Source organism: Pygocentrus nattereri, chromosome 8 (assembly GCF_015220715.1).
Source record: "Pygocentrus nattereri isolate fPygNat1 chromosome 8, fPygNat1.pri, whole genome shotgun sequence".
NCBI lineage: Eukaryota > Metazoa > Chordata > Actinopteri > Characiformes > Serrasalmidae > Pygocentrus > Pygocentrus nattereri.
The window spans coordinates 2,415,075-2,436,983 of record NC_051218.1 but is presented as its reverse complement, the minus strand read 5'-3'; the positions used below and the strand labels follow the sequence as shown (position 1 = coordinate 2,436,983).

The window sequence follows — 21,909 nt, the reverse complement described above, 5'->3', positions numbered from 1 at the left end:
CCAGCCGCTTCTCCGTCAGGGTCGCGGGGCACTTCCATGCAGCTGTAAATAAAGTACATTTCATAGTTTTGATCCTTGGTCCATGCTATGTGAAATGCGGTCTCAGCAGCCAAAGACAGCTCTGTCTATGAAACTCTTTGATTCAAAATAACATGCTGAGTGCCGCGCAAACACATTGAGAAGCTACAGGAGCTACACCACTGGACGCTAAACCAGGTGGTGATGTTCATGGTAGGACAATATTTCCTCTCAAACAACCTATTTTACAAGAACAATGGAAAAAATGTAAAACATCACCGTATTGATGTTTGTTCCTCGCAGTTCTTTTCAATCAAACAATGTAAAGTTGGCATATACAGGCTTTAGTTGCGCAGATGGTTGGAGTTTCCAAAGGTGGGTTGTTTCAAGTGACCAGTGACTTTGTGTCCAACCTCCACGGTGTCAGTTACATTGCGTGAGCAGACCCTTGATCTCTTCCAGGTTGAGTTCTTCGTTCATTAGTGTGGCAGTGTGCACTAAGCTTACATCACATGGTATCAGATAGTACTAGATGTTAGTATCGGTGACTTTTTATGAGGTTGATTACGAGTAAATGAGCATGGTGTTGGGCCGGTGTTGGTATTGATGCATGCCTAGCTCCAAAAAGGCAGACACACTCAAGGCTGGTCAGATCTAGCAGTTAAATTAACCTGTGTCAGATGCCTAGACAGATGAGTGACAGCATTTCTGTTGATGTATTTAAATACAGTATATAAACATTTTAAAATCTCTTGTTTAGTTGTGTTTGTGTTTTCGTAGTTAATTTAGCTATTTTACTACAGATTTATATGACTTGGCTAAACCTATTGGCCTTATATCTGTTCTTTATATCTTTCATATTTATTTACATACTGTTGTGAAAGGCTTTTAGAGTCTCCTAAATAATAAGAAATATATATATATATTAGCTGGTGTGTATAACCTACTGTGCTTTTAATGTAAGTCAGTGGATCCAGACGTCTTTCCAAGTAATTTTGGCCCATTTCTGTTAGTCCATTCTTCATGAAATTAACAGACAATGTAAAGAGCAACAGGCATTTTCAAATCATGTCAAAAACTGAAAAACAGCAATATATATATATATATATATATATACATACAGTGTTCCCTCGTTTATCGCAGGTGTTACGTTCCAGGACCATCCGCGATAAACGGAAATCCGCGAAGTAGGGACGCTATATTTATTTAAGTATTAATACACTATTTTAAAGCTTTATGAACCCTCCTCCACATTTTTACGCTACATAAACCTTTCCCATCCCTTAATAACCATTCCCACACTGTTCTGTGCATGTGTTGTTCCTTTACACTTACTGTGTGTTGTTTACAATCTCATGTAGCCTCTCAGGCGGGCGATGCTGCTCCTCGTTTTCGGGGGGTATTCATCCACTGAGTAAATATGCACTATTTACTGTAAATCGTAATATTTTATGATTTATAACATTCCTTTATTGTTAGAATTAATATTTGTAATATATTTTTATACATTTTGGGATTTTTTAATGTAAAAATGAATCAAATATATATATTTTCCACAGATCCAGAGAACTTCCGCAGAAAACCCACGAATTAACGAAAATCCGCAATATATTTTTTCCATTAATATTTTGGTGAACCGCGAAGTGGCGAGGGAACTGTGTGTGTGTGTATATACAAACAATGTAAAATATGAAAATAATGGGATTGTTATTTTATGAATTTAAATGAGTATGACATCAGTATCAGCCCTAATAAGGTGCTAGTTATCCATTATATCAAGCCCAGAAATCCTATATTGGTGCGTCTCTAAAACAACATAGTTTATTAATCACCTCCTTCATGTTGATGCATTTTTGGAAATGAACTAACAAAAAAAAAATCAAATAATCATCATCCAACTGCTGCAGCTGCATGAGATCAGTGGCAGTTGACCTGTCCACTGACATACTGGACATTAGGCGCCCAGGGAGATGTTTGTGATACAACAACAGAGGGTGTTTGTGAGGGCTGCGCCTCAGTTCACACCTGTGGGCCCGTGGCTTCGTGCTTCAGGCCGAAGGGACCAGAGTCACTTCTTTACACTGCAGGGGATGCTCATGCTGCGGGGAGAGTCGGGCACTTTCAGCCTGTGTCCAGTTCCTCCAGGAGCTATAAGAAGGATATGCTGCTAGGCTTGTTTTGATGGTTCCCACTGTTCACGCTCTTTGACACGGATGGCTTTTTGTTTCAGTATCTTGCCCGCTTAGTGGGTATGACAAGCACTTTGTTTTGGCTGGAAAGATGTCTTTATGTAATAGCAGCTATATTCTGAAGTGTCTTGTGTTATTCAAAATAGGCTACTCATTAGTGTAGATTTTTTTTTTTATGATTATGTAACCGTGTTATGTAAAGATGGTCAGAGTCTGTGCTTTATGCAAAAGAGCAGGAGATTCCTCCCAGCCTGTGGAAAGTGCGCAGTTGTTTGTTTTACAGTGACAAAGTGGGAAAGGAGCTCCTGATGCTGCTAAAACTGAAATGTATCATCACTTACCATCAGTTTTATCTGACATCACCAGTGGTGAACTGTGACTGTTAGAGCTAGGCCTTCAGTTTGGGCCATAAATATCAAAATTCAGTCAAAAAAAAGGTAAAAACACTACTGTGGTCATGCAAATCTTTAAAAAAAATTAAAAAGATTTTTAATTGTAAGGTAGTGCTGAGTTAACACTGGTGCACTTTCATGTTTCTTGTCCATTGTTCTACGTTACACATGGACATTTAAAGCTTATAAAATTCTTTCCATATGTTTTAAGTGAACAGACATTTTTTTAGGTGGATCAAATGTGAAGTAATGGTGCTTTAACATCTGCATAAAAGTATTATTTTTAAAAGAACAGAGGTTGTGTTTACGTCTTTTCACAAAGCAACCGTATATGTAGTGTGGTGCCCAAACTTTTAAATTCAATTGTATGTTTTACCCCACATGACTCGTTCAGCAGAGGTTCCTGGCGTAGAGCTGCCGCCACTGTTTTTCACTCCTAACAACTGACTGAAACCTACAGTAGGGTACTCACACTACAACTTGTACTCACAGTCGGTCAAGAGGGCCAGAGTGACCCTTTTTCCTCACAAAATTGGTGCAATCAATGTATTTGGTCTTACTTCCTGGCTATGGTGGTAATTAATCTAATGTTTAAGGCCTTCTCTCCAGGTCCTGAAGGCCTCACCCACAGGTTCTCAGCCCGGGTCCTGGAATACCCCCTGTCCCACATGTTTTAGCGCTCTAATACACCCACTTTAGCTCAGGAAGGGCTTTTTAATGAGATGGTTAGTTGGATTTGGGGTGTCAGGAGAAGAGAAAAGGGTTGGGAACCACTGGAACAATGGGAGAGCTTACTTGGCTGCATTTAACTAGATAGATACTAACTACATAGCAAATCCTGATTTTCTGTTAAGGTTCCCCTCTGCATATTTCCCAACTTCGGATATTGCCATGGGGCCCTTTTTTCTCTGTGTTGCTTTGAATTATATAAGGAATATTACAGTTTTCCAACCAAATTTCTACGTCTGTGTCACATTGTCAATGGACAGTAATTTTGATACATCAGTATAGTTAGACGTCAATTTATAGCATTTAATAGATGCTATTGGCTAATTACCAAATTAATCCAATTACTGAATGAATTATTCTTCAACGAATCAAACTACTGCTGAACACTCTGCTGCAAATATAATTATAAAGAACTCTGTGTATGTAAGTAAGTACCGCAAGAAGCTCAGCGCAGTGATGTAGGAAGCCATGTGATACTATGCGGATCTATCACAGTCGGGTCAGTCGGGTGGAGATCTCACAATCTGGGTCTTAGACACTGAGCTCTGTTTTATACTGCATGAGAAATGTCACTAAAGTTCAGGCTTTTCTATCTCGACGCAGAGAAACGTGTTCATGCATTTGTTACAGGCAGAGTTGATCACTGTAATGACCTTCTTACTGGACCTCCTCAGAAAACAGTTCATCCCTAACAACTCGTACAAAACGCAGCAGCGTGAATCCGAACAAAGACAGAAACACAGAGATCACAACACTGCCGCTTTAAAAGAGCTGCGCTGGCCGAACGTGTCGGTCAGGGTAGATTTTAAGGTTACGCTGCTAGTTTTTAATGATCTTAAAGCACCGTTCACATCACAGAGTGTCTGTCTGTTCATGTTCCAGCACGAGACCTTAGACCAGCAGATACTGACCTTCTGAACACCTTCTGTAAAATACAGAAACCACGGAGAGCCTCGTTCAGTTCCTCTGCTTCTAAACTGTGGAGCTCAGTTCACCTTTATCACTTTTAAGAAGCCTCTAAAAACCTGGCTCTTCAACTTAGTGCTTAATTAAAACTTTTACATGTCGTGGTGTTTATCTTTGAATTTGATCTGTCTCATTTTCTAAGCTGATGATTATTTTGTATTACTGTTCAACTTTATCACCTGTCTGTAAAACACTTTGAGCTGCCACTGGCATGAAAAGTGGTACACAAATGAAATTTGTTGTTATTATTATTTATTTTTATTATTATTGTTATTATTATTATTCTAAATGATGCAGTTCAACCATGCCATGTCACACCAAGTGAACTAAAACTACCACACCAAAAAGGCATCACTGCTTTGAAATGTCACTTTTGTTTGGAGTGTGTTGAAGGCTTAACAGTATGGGTGTGGTTCCAGTTTCCCTGTGACACTTCGAACATATCCACGTGATGTATTACCAACATTCTTCCGTCTGGGAGACTAATCCTGTCTCTGGAAGAAAAAAAATAATTCTATAGATTTAAAAAAATTGTAAATTTACAAATACCGTAATGTTTTGGATGCTTACTAATGAAATCGAACCGCCCCCTCTTTTCAAAGCATGGTAATTGAGACGATGGCAGATACAAGTTGGGTTGAAAAATGCTGAAATATGCTTTATTGCTTGGATATAACACAAGGTAATGTCAGAATCAGGGCTTTCGTTTAAACTCTTCCTCCCGCTCCTGCCGTCGACTGGTCAGTGGCTCTCTGTCTGCTCCTGCTCGGGATCTGTGATGTGTAAGCAGGTTCCCACACACAAGTCAGTGTAATCCTCTCTGCAGGGACTCTGTGTATCAGCAGAATCAAAGGTGTTTGAGGTTCGACTGTTCCTGTAGCTTTAATTAAGAAGAGCTTTGAAAAAAGCCAAAGACGGAAACTTTTAACTCGGGATGTGAATTCTTCTTCGTTCAATGCACTTCTACTTCAAAAGATCACTGCCTGTTGAAGCATATATCAAAGACGGAGAGTGTCCCTTTAAGCAGCTGACCAATAACTGTCCAAATAGGTGGATGCTGTTAATTAGGGCAGCACTGGTATTGCGTCTGATCGTGTGGCCAGATAATTGCTTAGTCATAGTATTGATATCGGTTAAGTATGACTTTTATTTAGGGCTCGATTGGTGATTAATGAGCTCTGGACCACAACAGCAGTGACCCTGCAAGGTTTTATTTAATTTATTTATTTATTTTTAGTTTTTTAAATCGCTGATAAACGTGGAGCCGCTTTGCAGCCGTGACAAACCACATATAATTTGATGAACATTTTATGGTTTGAGTTATAATAATCTAGATCAGAGGTGTCAAACCCGACCATTAAAAGGGCCGTATTAAAAAATCTGAACAGGTCCATGGGCCAGAGAACACTTTTGTTTTTTAGTTGTTGTTTTTTTGTTTGTTTGTTTGTTTTGCTATAAACCGAGCTGACCGTTGTTTAGTCAAAAATGCGCAAAAACATCAAAGTTAAAACCTAGACACTTGTAATGTTTGAAGCTCTACTACATGAATACTTGAAATATTAAAAATAGAAATATAAAACTAGAAATGGAGCTTGGGCTTTTAAACCTACCTATTGGCTTGAACTAATGACCTGGCATACTTTCTTTGCTGCATGTGCTTTAAAACTTGGGCTCAGTTTCTGAGCTGCTGAATAAACTTGTGTATATTGTATATATTGTATCGCTGTTGTCAGAAGAAAACCTCGTATCTCCAAAGTGGTAACTTTACAGGAGAAGGGAAAAACATACTGTACTTTTAATGTAAGTCAATGGAACCAGAATTTTTTCCAAGTCATTTTGGGTCGTTTCTTTTGGACCGTTCATCATGAAATTTACATGCGATGTTAAGGACCACAGGCTTATTCAAATTATGACAAAAACTGAAAAATGGTTGAAGGGGGGGGGGGGGGGGATGGGTGCTTGGGTATGGGCCTTTTAACCTCTTATTCTCCAGGGAATATTTTGGTTTTTCCATCTGAATTTACGTGACCAAATCGCAAGGCAAATTATTCCGTAACTGCATGAATAAATGTACATTTTTATTTTGTTTATTTACTTTTTATAAAAGCTGCCCTCAAATGAACAGAACATGTGTTTTATGATCTACACATATCGCTATATGATTAAAATTTACTGCTGAAAGCCAAAAAACATTACTTTTAGAAAATAATACAGATTTTTAATTAATGTTTCCAGAGCAGATCACTGAAGAGACGCCGTCTGTTTATTTACATTTACGGCATTTGGCTGACGCTCTTATTCAGAGCGACTTACAGTTTGATCAGTTTACACAGGGAGGCGAAGGCGGTGTTGGGAGTCCTGCCCATGGACTCTTATTGGTATAGTGTAGGGTGCTCACCCAGGTGGGGATTGAACCCCAGTGTTACCCACTACACTAACCAAACCACAGTTTATAGCCCGGATTTGGGGAAAAACGGGTCGACTTTCAGTAGAAAAACAAAGTTCAGCTTCTTTTATTATAAGGGTTTAAAATGACGTCACCGTCTATTAGACTGGAGAGAAGAGCTACAGCCTCACACGACGCCCAGCTTCTGAATGGAGCTTATGGAGTATGAACGTTATGAAGAACATGACCAAGTGCGGTTTGGAACAATCGGTGGTCACAAGAAGTTTTAGAAGCTACAATTGGTGTCAGCATTGGCCACAAAATGGTCATATTGGGTGAACCCTTATACCAACATGTAAGCATTGATTATGGGTGTGGCTTTAGAACTGTCCTATCAGTGCAGCCCTAAAGCCAGTGTCATGTTTTCCCATTCGTGAAGACTGCCTCCCACAGCAAGGGCAGTGCGAAACATACAGGATTCAGAAACCACAGAGCCGTGGGGTCAGTCATGGATAAATGCTTTGACCTCCCTACCATCCGTCAGCCCGCTCTCTGTGCTGGGACGCCGGAGCTTCTCTCCTTTCCACTGTGCTCCCATAGCCTGTCCGTGGCTTGCGTGACCACTGCAAACGTTTTAGGGATTTTTTTTCCGACCTTTTCTTCTCCGGCCCTTTTTTGTAACATCTTTGCCCTTTTAAACTGTAACAGCGCCTTCGCTGAGAAATAGTTTGAAATAGGCGGGACAGTACTTGGCAGAGGCAGCCAAACCCTCCACCTTGTACCCTCCCCCCTTTTAGCCACAATGCAAAATGCTGCTTCAGATTTGGCGCCGCACAAAGCCTGTTAATGATTCTCTCAATCAGGAAGTTAATTTTTGGCTTGTTGCTAAAGTCGATGTCTTTTTCCCTCCCCCTCGTCCCATTCAAACGGACAGCTTGTCCATTTAAGAGCATGAAAACAACAACAAAAATACAAGAGGCATAGAGGGAAAGGGAGGGCTGGGTAGATGGGGCAGAAGGGAAAAACAAAATCATTAGAACACACTGCCGCCCTTAAATTTTAATTAGTTTTAAAAGTAATTGCTTGAAATGATTAGTTGAATTCGGTCAGTCTTCCTGTTACTTAAAATTAAAAATATAATTGCCACGGACAGTAATTGGCTAGTCCGGGACTGTTGGTTATTGTAGTCCAGTATCGCCCCATGCATCATTATCTGACTTTGGCAGCGCTTCAGCTCCTGAACTGCAGCGAGCATACAAAAACACAAACACACACACACGCAATGCCCTGTTCGCCAGTGCCAGAGCGCAATCAGCGGCCCACTTGAATGCCTGGTAGAAAGGATCTAAGCTGTTTTCCATTTGCCCTCTTCAACCTCTTTGATTCTCCCATGGGCCAGCACGGAACTGCACGGCCCCGCAGAAGCACGACCCGCGCTAACGGAAGGCCATTGCGCAGCCCTCAGGAGCTGAATCACTCTCCGCTGTAAGAGCATATCCAAACCAACAGGAGCGTCAAAACACCCTACGCTGGTCAGAGAACATTCCTCTGAGCTAGCTGCTGCTGCATAATCTTTTTAGTCAAAGCCATGACATAATGCATAGGCTCAATTTGTCATATTTTGGGTTGCAGAGCGGAGATGATGTCTGCAGTGTTTTTGGCTGGAGGTGAGGGCTGGCCTCTGGCCTTTTGACCAGGCTGCACTCGTCTCTGGGCACATACTGTCCTGTGATTTTTATTTATTTATCACTTATTTATTTATTTCCCTCTGCCTTTTTTTTATCTGTCTGCTCTCCTCTGCCTCCTGCGGTCAGTTGTCCAGAATAAATGCACATTACGAGGTGATTTACAGCAGTGGTGCCCGGCCCTCGTTCTGGCGCACCTCTGCTGCACGTTTTAGGCCCAATCCCATTTCTTCTTTATACCCCTACCCCTTGTTTTTCGAGTGTCACCCTGGGGTTGAAATCTTGCCCTATGAAATGAGGCCCTCAAATAAAAAATAAATCAATAAATTAAATAAAATCATTAACAGCTACTAGCGCCGCTCTGTAGGCGACCCTGCCCGTCTGCAGGGACAGCAGAGGAGGGGAAAGTTCAGCTCCTCACTGCTGGGCTTTAGTTACATTTAGGGATCAGACGCCTTTAAAGAGGGGGGCAGTTATTTATTATCACCCCCCCTAATTCTTCAGTGATATGAAGCTGAAGTCAGAGATTCTCCAGATTCTTGTTTGAATTTTCCCGTTCCACCTTAAATGCTACAGGAGCTACATACTGGTTCTTCAGGCATCAGTACTGCTGGACTGTTGGTGGTGGAACGGGAAAGTTGGCTAGATAGCTACTGAGACGTTTGCATGCTATTAGCGATTTTTATAATTGGTATGAAGAAAATGACCATAATGCACTGAAAAAGAGAATACAATGGTTATCGTCATTTTTTACAGAGAAAACTCAAATTTGTGGGTTTTTTTGGTCGCTCACACAGCCAGCTTGCGTTTTTTTGGGGTTTTGTTTTGTTTTCCTTCTTCTTCATGAAAATAAAGTTTGGAGTCTCCCTCTGAAAAACCTCCGTTTGGAGGGCCATGTAGCCCAACGCTTCGCCCCACCCTTCTATCTCAACAAGAATTGGGACACCCCACCCCCTAGACGTGAGCGCACAAATCATAGGGCTAAGGGCTGAGTGGGAAGGGCAAGGGGTGAAATGGGCTTAGGCCTTAGTGTTTTCTACCCACTTTGACTCAGAAAGTGCTTCTTAATTAGCCGATTAGTTGAATCAGGTGTGTTAAAGCAGGAAAACGGCAAAATATGCAGAGCAGGGACAGTAATAGTTACGAACCACTGCTCTTTAAATAACTCTGAGTGCCAGATGTGATGACGGTGGGTGGTACAGTGGTAATAAGGTATACTGCTGTATTCAAAAGTGATGACATTATTTAAAAAATCTGACGTCCAAAATTTCTCCTCCACTTCTGAACAGTTTATATAAACACATTTATATTTTAGAGGGGTCTTTGAGGGGTGCTGTGTCAAAGGTTTGCCAAAAAGTTCCAGTTGCTGGGATACAGCTGATCCATCATTTTGGTCCCAAACGCCACAGATCAGGTTCAGTTTTGGCTTTCTGTTTGCCCTGACCATTCGGCGAACATGCATCCTCTGTGATCAGTGAGGACGCTCACAGTACGCAGTGACTTGTTAGAGTTCATTTGCTTGTTGTACCTTTCTGCAGTATTAATATTGCGATGATACTGTCCTGTCCTACTGTGAATGGCTCTTATTTTTGTCGCTCACCTGACACTTTATGATTGCTAGTTTCACCCAGACAAACAGAAGCCTGGCTTGTCAGAGGAGGAGGCAGATCTGCACCTGCAGAGGTTCATAGATGTGGACCAGGCATGGAAGGTGTTAAGCAATGAGGAGAGCAGGAGGAAGTTTGACCTGCAGCTGCGTGGTAGGTACCTTCTCCTAAAAATGACGCTTCAGTTTCTTCTTGCTTGTTTTTGCACAGATGTCAGTCCCAATTTAATCCCCGTTTAATTACCGTTTAAAAGTATCATGTAAAACCAATGTGGCTGCAGAGAAAAATGCATAAAACTATGAAATCTTGATGAACTCTATGATTCTGATGTTTGGTTCCTATTACCACCTCTGTAAACAGGTCTGACTCGGGATGTTTCTCTAGAACCGGGGTGCCCGATACGTTGATCGCGGTTGACCAGTCGATCGCACCTCATTCAAACAGGCTATCAGGTTTCAACACTATGTTGAGTGAAAGCGTGATTGACTGATGTGAAATGTGGCCTCTGTCTCTTTAATTTACTGCCTGTTACCGTAGCTACGCCACAGCCCATCTAAAGCACTGCTCTGCCTCTCTAGCAATCTAAAAAGTTGTTGCTTATCAGTTGTCAGTTCATGTAGCCCCATTTTTGCGTTTTCCTTTTGCAACCTACATTGTTTCTTTCAGAAAATGAGTGCCAAGCAGGAAGAAACTCAAAACTATTTTTTTACAATGTCAAACTCCAAATGCAGCTGCTTGATTTGCCAATTGCACTTCCAAAGAGGGGGAATGTGGAGAGGCATTTACGAGCTACACACAGAAACTACAACGATGCTACTGAAGTGCAAAATTTCAAAGCTTTTAGGAAGAATAAGGTCAGCTTTTTTTATTTTTATTTTTAAAAAAAGGTACATCACAATGACCTATCCACTGGAAAAAGTAGATTTTAAGCCACAAATGTATGGGCACCCTTGCCAACCCATAGCATTTCATATCAAAACACTGTCAGTGACGTTGTTTACATCTTAATAATTTAAATATAGAAAGTTTGAGTGAGCACCTGCATTGGGCAAGATTTATTACATCTCTCTTTTTTTTATTCATCACTTAATTGGATCTGGACTAGTCCTTGCAGCATCTCTTGTTTGGTGGTGATACACAGTGCTGCTTGGTGTTATTAGTCACCGAGGCCTCATCTGACTGGTGGGCTTGTGGAAAGGCAAAGTGACTTTGACGTTGAAGCAGCATCAATAGAAATTACATGTTAGGTTTTTAACGCTATATCAATGCACCGTACCAGTGTTTGGTTTACTTGCGTTCACAGTTACAGCGTAAATCTGCAGATTAAAGACGGGAAAATACAGGAAAGAGGTCTTGGGGAAGGGTGGGGGAGTTATGTGGAACGTGGCACCATTAAAGATGTGCATCATAACAGGCTCGTTCTGTAGACTTGTATTCTTCCATAGTTGAGTCTGAAGAAGTGCTTCTTTAGAGCTTACATCAGCGGCCAGCCAACGGGAGAGTGTTTGTAAAGAGCGAGGGAGGGGGAGAGAGAGAGGGAGAGAGAGAGAGAGAGAGAGAGAGAAATGTAGGTCAGGTCTATCACACATGGACTATTCTTACATGAAGTGATAGGCTGTGTCTCTCCCCTTTTGCCTGAGGAAAGCGCTCCCCCCCTAGCCCTCCATTAGGACCTTCAATAAATGTACATCCTGGCCTGGCGCACCATTAAGGGGGGAGCACTGGGCGGCCTTTAGTGAGGGGGCCCGCTCCGCCTGTCCTCTCTCTGGCGAACACACCCCATGCGTCTGTGTGTGTATGTGTGCAGGAAGAGCCCAGCCCTGCCTCGGCCCTGTGTGCTGCCCATTATGGGCCGAATTGACCTCGGTCGTAAGTGAGGGTGTTCAAAGCGCCTGTAAGCGAATAACGTGTGCCACCGCAGAAATATCCATCACTTTCCGAGACCCCGGAGTCCAGTCCAGTTTAGTCTTTAATTGTCAGCTTGGGTTATTGTTTTAAATATTGAACGTCATGATACTTTCAGACTGTGTTGCAAGAAATAAGCAGCTGTTTGGAGAATAGGTTAGTATTGAAGGACCTGCATCATGGAAATGGTCAACTTTTTTAAATCAGCCGTTATTTAAACCTTTATAGAAGGTATCTGTGGTAGTAAACATATAGTGTAGCGAATAAAATATGACTTTTTATTAAATAAAGTGTTTAAAGTAAAGATTTTGATGCAGTATGACACAAAAAGCAACACATCTACACACATCCACCTACAGTACTTTACCCCACCAATAGCAAGTGTTTTAGCCTAGGATGAGGGAATGAATACTCGATACAGGGCAGCCAATCAGAGCAGATGTCATTTACAACCGTCTTAAAGGTACAGTAACAAACTGAGGCGGAAAAATTGGCATGTAAATATGAACTGTTTTGGTACAGAAAAAGGATAATATCCAATAAAATGTATGATATGGACCCTTTAATAGAAGGTTTCCCATTATGGGCCTTATACAGTGGAGAGATATAGGAGCACATTTAGTGCAAGACTCATTCTACCGCAGTCCACCACAGAGCGCCACAGGAAGTCATTAAACTCTATAACTCCTCCCTCAATATTCAATAACTCAGAGGTGCAATCATTTAAATTTATTCAATAATTTAAAATTATTAATTTATTTATTAAATTTCATATTTATTATCACTGCCACTTTACTGTATTCATAAGAATTTAAACATGTACATATTGCAGATTTCTCTTTTTTGTTTGTTTTAAATGATTAAAGTGTTGATTCTTTTACATAAATGGTTGCAGCTGTAATGACGCGATTTCCCTCTGGGATCAATAAAGGATTCGGATTCTGATTCTGATTCGGATTTGGATTCAGATTCGGATTCGGATTCTGATTCTGATTCTGATTCTGATTCTGATTGACCTTCATTGTAAGTGAGTATATTCAAACACATTCTGACACTCCTAACTTCAGTTGTATCTTTTGGATTATCTTTTATCTTTTAATTGTATCAAATATCACAAAACATTTGAACTTCATTGCAAGAAATAAGCAGCCTTGTGAAGATGGGGTTAGTCTTAATGGTCCAGTATCATGGAGATGTTTCCGACATTTCTTTAAAGGCTGATGTCTTGTAAATATTGTAAAAGTTTCAAAACATATTCACTCCCCAGTCCATACAGTTCATATATGGAAAGTCCGTTGCAAAAACAGTCTATTTTAATTATTTGTTTTTGTGATGTCATCGCTTTTACACCCGTCCTCTTATCCAGCAGTTTAGCCCTACCTTCTTCTCATTGAAGTTTTAAGGAGCTTGGGCTGCTCTTTGAATGAGTGTCTTAAAGGTGCAGTAATAAAAACAACCTGTTTAATTATGAGGGATAAAAGAAGCAGTAAAAGTGTCGTATAAAGATGTTTTTGGTTAAAAAAAATCTGTTAACCAGAAAAAAAATTACAAAAATGTACAATCTGGGCCCTTTAAAAGAAGGAGTTAAATAATAATAATAATAATAATAATAATTTTTATTTATATAGCACATTTCATGCCAGTGGCAGCTCAAAATGCTTTACAGACAGGTGATAAAGCTCATCAGTCATGCAAGAAATTATAGGTATTAATTTAGAGTTATATAAGAAAATGACGCAGATCAAATTAAAAGATAAACACCAGGAGACGTAGAGTTTTAATTAAACACAAGTTAAAGAGAGACAATTTTAGACACTTCTTAAAAGCGAGCACTGAGCTTGACCGCCTAATAAAAGGTGAACTGAGCTCCACAGTTTAGAAGCAGAGGAACTGAACGAGGCTCTCCGTGGTTTCTGTATTTTACAGAAGGTGTTCAGAAGGTCAGTATCTGCTGGTCTAAGGTCTCGTGCTGGAACATGAACAGACAGACACTCTGTGATGTGAACGGTGCTTTAAGATCATTAAAAACTAGCAGCGTAACCTTAAAATCTACCCTGACCGACACGTTCGGCCAGCGCAGCTCTTTTAAAGCGGCAGTGTTGTGATCTCTGTGTTTCTGTCTTTGTTCGGATTCACGCTGCTGCGTTTTGTACGAGTTGTTAGGGATGAACTGTTTTCTGAGGAGGTCCAGTAAGAAGGTCATTACAGTGATCAACTCTGCTTGTAACAAATGCATGAACACGTTTCTCTGCGTCGAGACAGAAAAGCCTGAACTTTAGTGACATTTCTCAAATGATTAAAAGCTATTTTAGTGACTGAGTTTACATGCGGGATAAAACAGAGTCTAAGATCTCACCCAGGTTTCCTACTTCAGGTTTGTATATGAAGCTAAAAAAAGTTTCTCATAAAGCAGCTTTCTCTGAGTTTTTGTACCAACGATCAGTATTTCTGTTTTTTTGTGATTTAATTGTAGAAAAAAATACTGTAAGTTTAGTATTTGACTGGTACTGGATGAAGAATCTGTATAATTTCCCCAAATTCCCACAGTTGCCGGGCGCGGTGGCGTGTGCCTGTAATCCAAGCTACTGGGAGGCTGAGGCTGGCAGACCTTTTGAGCTCAGGGGTTCTGGGCTGTATGGACTATGCTGATCGGGTGTCCGCACTAAGTTCGGTAGGGGCAGTCGTGGGCTGGAGGTTAGGGAACTGGCCCTGTTACCGGAAGGTTGCCCGTTTGATCCCCAGCACCGACAGTCCATGACTGAGGTGTCCTTGAGCAAGACACCTAACCCCCAACTGCTCCCCGGGCGCTGTGGATAGGGCTGCCCACCGCTCCGGGCAAGTGTGCTCACTGCCCCCTAGTGTGTGTATGTAGTGTTTCACTTCACGGATGGGTTAAATGCAGAGGTGGAATTTTCCCGGTTGTGGAATTAAAAAAGTGTCTCTTAACTTAAGATGGCCCAGAATAAAAGCTCATAGCCCAGATGTTTGTTTATAGTGTAATGCTACAAGACACGCTCACTGACAATGACAGCACACCACACCACACGGCTATTAATGTAAAATTAATGACCACTGCTACTCAGAGAGCTCCAGGTTCATCTAATCACAGTAGAAAAACCCACTTTATGTCATTACTTTCAGTTTTTAAAAACTACATAAACCGCAGTTCCATACTGGAGTAAAATCATGGGTCTCGTCTGTATTAACTCTAATTACTGAACATCTTCCAATCAAACTAATCCGGTCTCAGTAGGGCTTTAGACTTCTATCTTGACTTTGGTGTTGAAGTGGAGATTACAGGTAGCTACTCAGATTGTGGCTGTGTGGTGAGGTCAGCTGTAATTAAGGCTGGAGATTGATTCAGCCTAGCTCAAAGGATGCCCTAATCCCGGCCTAAGTGAAGCACTGAGCCCTGCAGTCTTTTTCTCCAGAGCCAAACATGAGGAGTTATTGACTGGCCATTGTTTGATATATACTGCAGTGGTGTTTCAGAGCCTAAGTGGCTTAACCCTGGTGCTGTTTGCACTGCAGAGGCATATTCAAATGTTTCAGCATATTCATGCACCCCTACTCATTTATGAAAGTAGGATGCGGTCATGAATATTTAAATTTGCTGTTCTTTATGCAATATGAAGAAAGGGAACTTTGGTTGTGTTGAACGTCACCCTTAAAGACTTCATGGCTGCTGAAGAACTTTCCCTGACTTCTCAGACAGAGATTTTTACCCTGGTTTTTGGATGTATTGATGCACATCTGTGGACTGTGTATATGTTTCGGTCCTCTTATTGCGTGCATGCGCATTGTAAGGCGTTTGTTGTGCGTTTGGTGCAGAGGTATGTTTGCAGGCTCGACCAAGCCTCGGTTCTTTCCAGATCTGTTCCATCTCAGCCCGTTGCCCACTCATGCTTGGTAATTACTCATCATTTTAGCTGTCAGCAGCATCTCATAGCCAAATAAACACTGTCTGGCTGTGACGGCAGCTGTGCTTTGGGCCCATCTCTTATGATAGCTTTCATCCAGAACCAGAACCCGCTGACCCGTGTGGACCCGCAGTGAGACCATTGTAGGATCAAACCTCTTATTGGAGTTTAATGGTATCCCTTGGTTCCACATATAGTTGACTTTTACCACCTGTTATCTGTCAAAGCTCCTGCTCACATTTTAGCTTACAATCCACCCTTATTACAGCAGAACACAGGGTAGGGGGGCATGAATATTTGTAGCCCTTTTTTTTTTCTTTTTTTTTTATTATTTCTTCATTTTTCCAGATTTTTGTTAGCCCTTGTTTTAAAGCAACGGGCAACTAAGATAATGTTGTTGTTTATTTGCTCATTACTTGAAGCTCAGATTTTGGGGATTAATTGAATGCCTGGATATAAAATACAAATGCTAGTGCTTAGACTAAGGCTACGTTCACTAGGACATTACGGTGTCTTTCAAAAATCCATCTCTTTCCATTATTTTCAGTGAAAGTGATGTATTGACAGACAATACACACCAACACATGACCATGTGTGAAAATACTCTGACAGAAGGCATCAGCCAATCAGGACCTATTGTAGGGTGGAGTGTCAGACAGTGATGTTGATTTTGAACCAAATGCAGGAGATACTGATCACCACTTGCCACTAGTGTCTTGCCGTGGCTTATATGGAAATAAATAAATTCATAGGTTTTTTGTTCAGGAGTTTTTTGTTTGAATGGGTTTCCCGCTCACATTAGTCTCTGCCTACAAACTCACAGCAAGCTAGAATGCTTTTTTTGTTGTTGTTTGTTTTTTTGGGGGGGGGGTTGGGTTGTTGAAATATCTTGTGAAGTGTGGGAACAACTTTATCACCAGTTTTGTTTTTAATTTTTTTACGTAAAGCTGCCCTTTACATTACGTATGGTGACATGCACTCAATAATCTGATCATAATCCAATTTCTGCAGTAATTTGATTATTCAAGTGGTCATATAAACAGCACACTCCAATTTATTAGATCAGAGTAAGGTCCCCATTATCTGATTACTGTCTGACTCCTGTAGACCTGGAGTTTCCCCATTATCTGATTACTGTCTGACTCATGTAGACCTGGAGTTTCCCCGTTATCTGATTACTGTCTGACTCGTGTAGACCTGGAGTTTCCCCCTTATCTGATTACTGTCTGACTCATGTAGACCTGGAGTTTCCCCATTATCTGATTACTGTCTGACTCATGTAGACCTGGAGTTTCCCCATTATCTGATTACTGTCTGACTCATGTAGACCTGGAGTTTCCCCATTATCTGATTACAGTCTGACTCATGTAGACCTGGAGTTTCCCCATTATCTGATTACTGTCTGACTCCTGTAGACCTGGAGTTTCCCCGTTATCTGATTACTGTCTGACTCATGTAGACCTGGAGGTTCCCCATTATCTGATTACTGTCTGACTCATGTAGACCTGGAGTTTCCCCGTTATCTGACTACTGTCTGACTCATGTAGACCTGGAGTTTCCCCATTATCTGATTACTGTCTGACTCGTGTAGACCTGGAGTTTCCCCATTATCTGATTACTGTCTGACTCATGTAGACCTGGAGTTTCCCCATTATCTGATTACTGTCTGACTCATGTAGACCTGGAGTTTCCCCATTATCTGATTACTGTCTGACTCATGTAGACCTGGAGTTTCCCCATTATCTGATTACAGTCTGACTCATGTAGACCTGGAGTTTCCCCATTATCTGATTACTGTCTGACTCCTGTAGACCTGGAGTTTCCCCGTTATCTGATTACTGTCTGACTCATGTAGACCTGGAGTTTCCCCATTATCTGATTACTGTCTGACTCATGTAGACCTGGAGTTTCCCCGTTATCTGATTACTGTCTGACTCATGTAGACCTGGAGTTTCCCCATTATCTGATTACTGTCTGACTCATGTAGACCTGGAGTTTCCCCGTTATCTGACTACTGTCTGACTCATGTAGACCTGGAGTTTCCCCATTATCTGATTACTGTCTGACCCATGTAGACCTGGAGTTTCCCCGTTATCTGACTACTGTCTGACTCATGTAGACCTGGAGTTTCCCCCTTATCTGATTACTCATGTACATGTAAACCGGTTAGTAAGTGCATGTAAACACACTCATTGTGTTTTTACAACTTCTCGTTGAACAAATCTATAGAAATGATTCCAATTACTTGGAATAAAGTCTTGTTACATTAAGTCACATTGAAAGCTAAGGATCCTTTTTTCCTTCCGTCAGCTGCAATACTTTGTGTACTCAGCTGGCTCATGTTATTTACGTCGTAGATTTGCCAGAATAAAAAAACAAACTGATAACACTGATTCCCGGTCACGTGTTGGTAGTATTATCGGCAGATTCCAGAGTCTTTGCCTATTCCGTCGAGGCACCCTTCCTACCAGGATCAGAGATTCGGCAAGACACTGTGGGGTCGCGATACTGGACAGTAGTAATGATATTCGGGGCTCGTGTTTTAGAAGTAACTTATGACGATCAGGTACTGTAGCCTACGTTAATCATTATGTTCCTCATACATTCCTGGTGATAAATATGCATACTGGCTTGACGGGTTAATGAGAACGTTTCACTAATTTGAACGGCGTCTCGGTATGTGCGAAGCGCGTTTCAGACGAGTCTTTTGTTTAACATATCGACACGTTTTTCTTCATCTCCACCTCGACCACTTTTTTACAGCATGGGAATTAGTGGTGCAAATTTCTTTGCCAGACTTTAGAAATGATATGCAGCCAAAACTGTAGTGGCACGCGCTCAGGGCAGTCTCTGGGCTAATTAGAGGCAAACATGTTGAAAAGTGGCACGGGGACGTGCTAATTACCGTTCTCTCGCAACGGCTGCAGGTTTTTTTTTTCCTTTTTTGTTTTTTTTTCCCCCCTCTTTCTCCGGATGTGTTACATCTTGGTCTTTCATTCCTCTTTCCTCCTCATTTTGCTCCCGTGACAATTAATTGTCATGTTTCATATTTTCGTCTTCAAGAAACTGTCATTCACACTCTTAATGTATATTCAAATTTAGTGACAGCACTTTCTTGAGCAGCCTTTTGGGAGTCAGCTCTCAGGGTTGTAAGAATCCTGCTCTTTTATTCTGTAGCTCCTTTTTCTCCGTGCATGATGCTCTTTGTTTGGGTGCGTTCACAGGCAGGGCCTTTTAAGACCATGCCATGTTTCACCTGGAACGACTTTACAGTTTTCTGTCTGTTAAGTGGCCTGGCGCGTCTTGTCCTGGCCTTGATGATCGTGTGGTTAATATTTAAGGAGGCCAACGTTTGCGCATCACGCTTTCAGAGGTGCTGGGGGTCCGACAGCACTGCTCTCGGCCCAGGGTGTCCTCCACTATGACGCCGAAGTGAGGGAGTCGGCACAGTGTACGTTTACAAGGTTATTGAGACGTGGATCAGATTATTCATACATGTCTCGCTGTCATTCCTACGAGAGCCTGACAAATAAAATACCGTCATCAATACCGGGGAATTTTTATTGTAATTATATTGTAATAACTGACAGCATCGTGACTCAGAATGAAATGACAGTTTTGCCTTTTTATTTTATTTATTTTTCCTGTTGAAAGTCTTTTAATCCTGACTCTTCCTCCTCTGTCTGTGTGTGTGTCCAGCACATGAACTGAAGCAGAGATGGCCAGTTGATGCTTGTGTTACAGTGGAGGACATGAACTGGGACAGTGGTGAGTAAAGCTCACAGATCCAACTGCATCCAAAGATACCAGACTTAACCTTGATCTGACCATAACTAGTACAGTCGATAACCAAATCAGCCCTTTCACACACCTCCTATAAACAGCCTACCTGAGCAGCTTCGATCTGTGCCTGTCTCTGGAATTTTACTGTTTGTGGGCGTGAGTGGTCACTGTCCTGTCCTGCTGCTGTTAAGCAAAGCTTTCCAACCCACCACAAACCCCTTTCTCTTACTTGTCTCTTACTTGGACCCTCACAGAGCAGGTCCTATTTGGGTGGTGGATCATTCTCAGCAGTAACACTCACATGGTGGTGGTTTGTTAGTGTGTGTTGTGCTGGTCTGAGTGGATCAGACACAGCAGTGCTGCTGGAGTTTTTGAACATCTCAGTGTCGCTCCAGGACTGGGAAAAGTCCACCAACCAAAAATATCCAGCCAACAGCGTCCTGTGACCACTGATGAAGGACGAGAGGATGACCGACACAAACTGCAGCAGCAGATGAGCTGTCGTCTCTGACTTTACATCTAAAAGGTGGACCGACAAGGTAGGATTGTCTAATAGAGTGGACAAACTTTAGCAGCACTGCTGTGTCTGATCCACTCAGACCAGCGCAACACACCATCACATGAGTGTTACTTGCAGTGCTGAGAATGACCCACCACCCAAATAGGACCTGCTCTGTGAGGGTCCATGGGGGTCCTGACCACTGAAGAACAGGGTAACAGAGTATCAGAGAAACAGATGGACTACAGTCTGTAACTGTAGAACTACAGAGTGCAGCTATACAGTAAGTGGAGCTGATAAAGTGGACAGTGAGAGTAGAAATGAGGAGGTGGTCAGAATGATACGCCTGACCGGTGTACCTTTGCTAGAACTGAGAAAAAGGAAAAGATGAAAAGTTGAAAAATAGACCAATTAAAATCGGCAGAAAATGATAAGCGAAGTAATATAAAAGTTTCATTATTTCAATTCAACTGTTTAACTTCAAAATCTTTTTAACTCTACAATGTATAAATAGCAGCTGTGCTCCAATCAATATTTCACCTCCTTTTCAGGGAATGAATGTTACTCCTACAGCTGTCGCTGTGGTGGGGAGTTTCACCTCGAGAAGGAGGAAGCCGAGGAGGAAGACTCTGTGGTGTGCTGCGACACGTGTTCGCTCAGTATTGAAGTGAAGAGATCTACATGACGCCCTGGGTTTATGTGAGCATTTGTAAAGTTGCCTTGTGTTTTCTTGTATTTGTTCATGGGAAAGAGCATAAAAGCTTAATTTACTGACGTGTTTATGGAACTGGAACATCTGGTCAATGGAGACCGTTAACTTTTTGTGCTCGTAGGTTTTTCCATCTGAATCTCAATAGGCAATTTATCCAGGAAATCCAGTAAATGCATGATTTTTTTTTTTTTTTTGGTAAAAGTTCCCCTCAGATTTCCTGCCTAAAGCCAAAAATGTTGGAAGCTCTTCGTATTTTTTTATAAAATCATTTTTACAGTCATCACTGAAGAGACACCGTCTGTGTTTATTAGCTTTGTAGAAAAGCGTCGACTTTCAGTAGAAAAAAAAAAAATCAGTTCAGCTTCTTTATTATGAAGTTTTCAAATTACATTACACTTCTGTTTGACTGGAAAGGAAAGAGTTACAGCTCTCATATGACAGCCGCTTATGAAATATGATGGTTATGAAGTAAAGAATATGACAAAGTGCAAGGAGTTAAAAAGGTTAAAGAACTTTAAAGCTTCTGCTTGAGCTTTGTAATAATATTGTATTAATAATTGTATTAATGTATTATTAATAAAAAAAGAAATAAAATTTGTATTTGTTTGTTTTTTTTTTATCAACTGATTCTCATGAACCCTTTATCTTTGCTGGAAATGGTAGATTTTCATATTCCTGTTGAAATCCTGGACATTCGGCGTGATCTTTCTGTTGGTCGTGGACCAAATATAACGTTAATTCTGATATAGGCCTGCTTTGCAGTAAGTACGGAATCAGATATACTCTTTTAGGAAGTGGGTCGTGTCTTTCTCTTTCCTAAAAGCCCGTAGGTCATTCCCTCAGCTACTTGTGCTCTTTTTCACAGACCAGACCAGACGCTAACCAGAGCAACGTGGCATTTTTCCCCAGCACCCCCACACGTACCCCCCCCCCCTCCCCCCCGGCTTTGTAGGGACAGTATGGCTCAGTAACCTCCTAGCTCTTATTAACTTTGTTTGCATGTAAATAAATGCGTTTTTTCCCTTCCTCACAATGAAGTCACAAACTGCCTCCACACTCCACTAACCGAGACCAATCTATTTTCTTTTTTTTCCCTCTTATTGTCCCTCTTTTTCCCA

The 21,909-nt window shown here is 41.4% G+C and overlaps 1 protein-coding gene across 1 annotated transcript in view; it reads left to right on the top strand.

The window, feature by feature from the left end:
* Positions 1-21,233, top strand: part of dnajc24 (DnaJ (Hsp40) homolog, subfamily C, member 24) — a 33,507-nt gene extending 12,274 nt beyond the window's left edge. The window contains exons 3-5 of the mRNA XM_017724002.2: positions 9,987-10,125; positions 19,497-19,565; positions 20,631-21,233. Of these exons, the coding sequence (XP_017579491.1) occupies positions 9,987-10,125; positions 19,497-19,565; positions 20,631-20,764 (342 nt within the window). The 3' untranslated portion in view covers positions 20,765-21,233. The remainder of the gene's footprint in view (positions 1-9,986; positions 10,126-19,496; positions 19,566-20,630) is intronic.
* Positions 21,234-21,909: the final 676 nt, after the last annotated feature.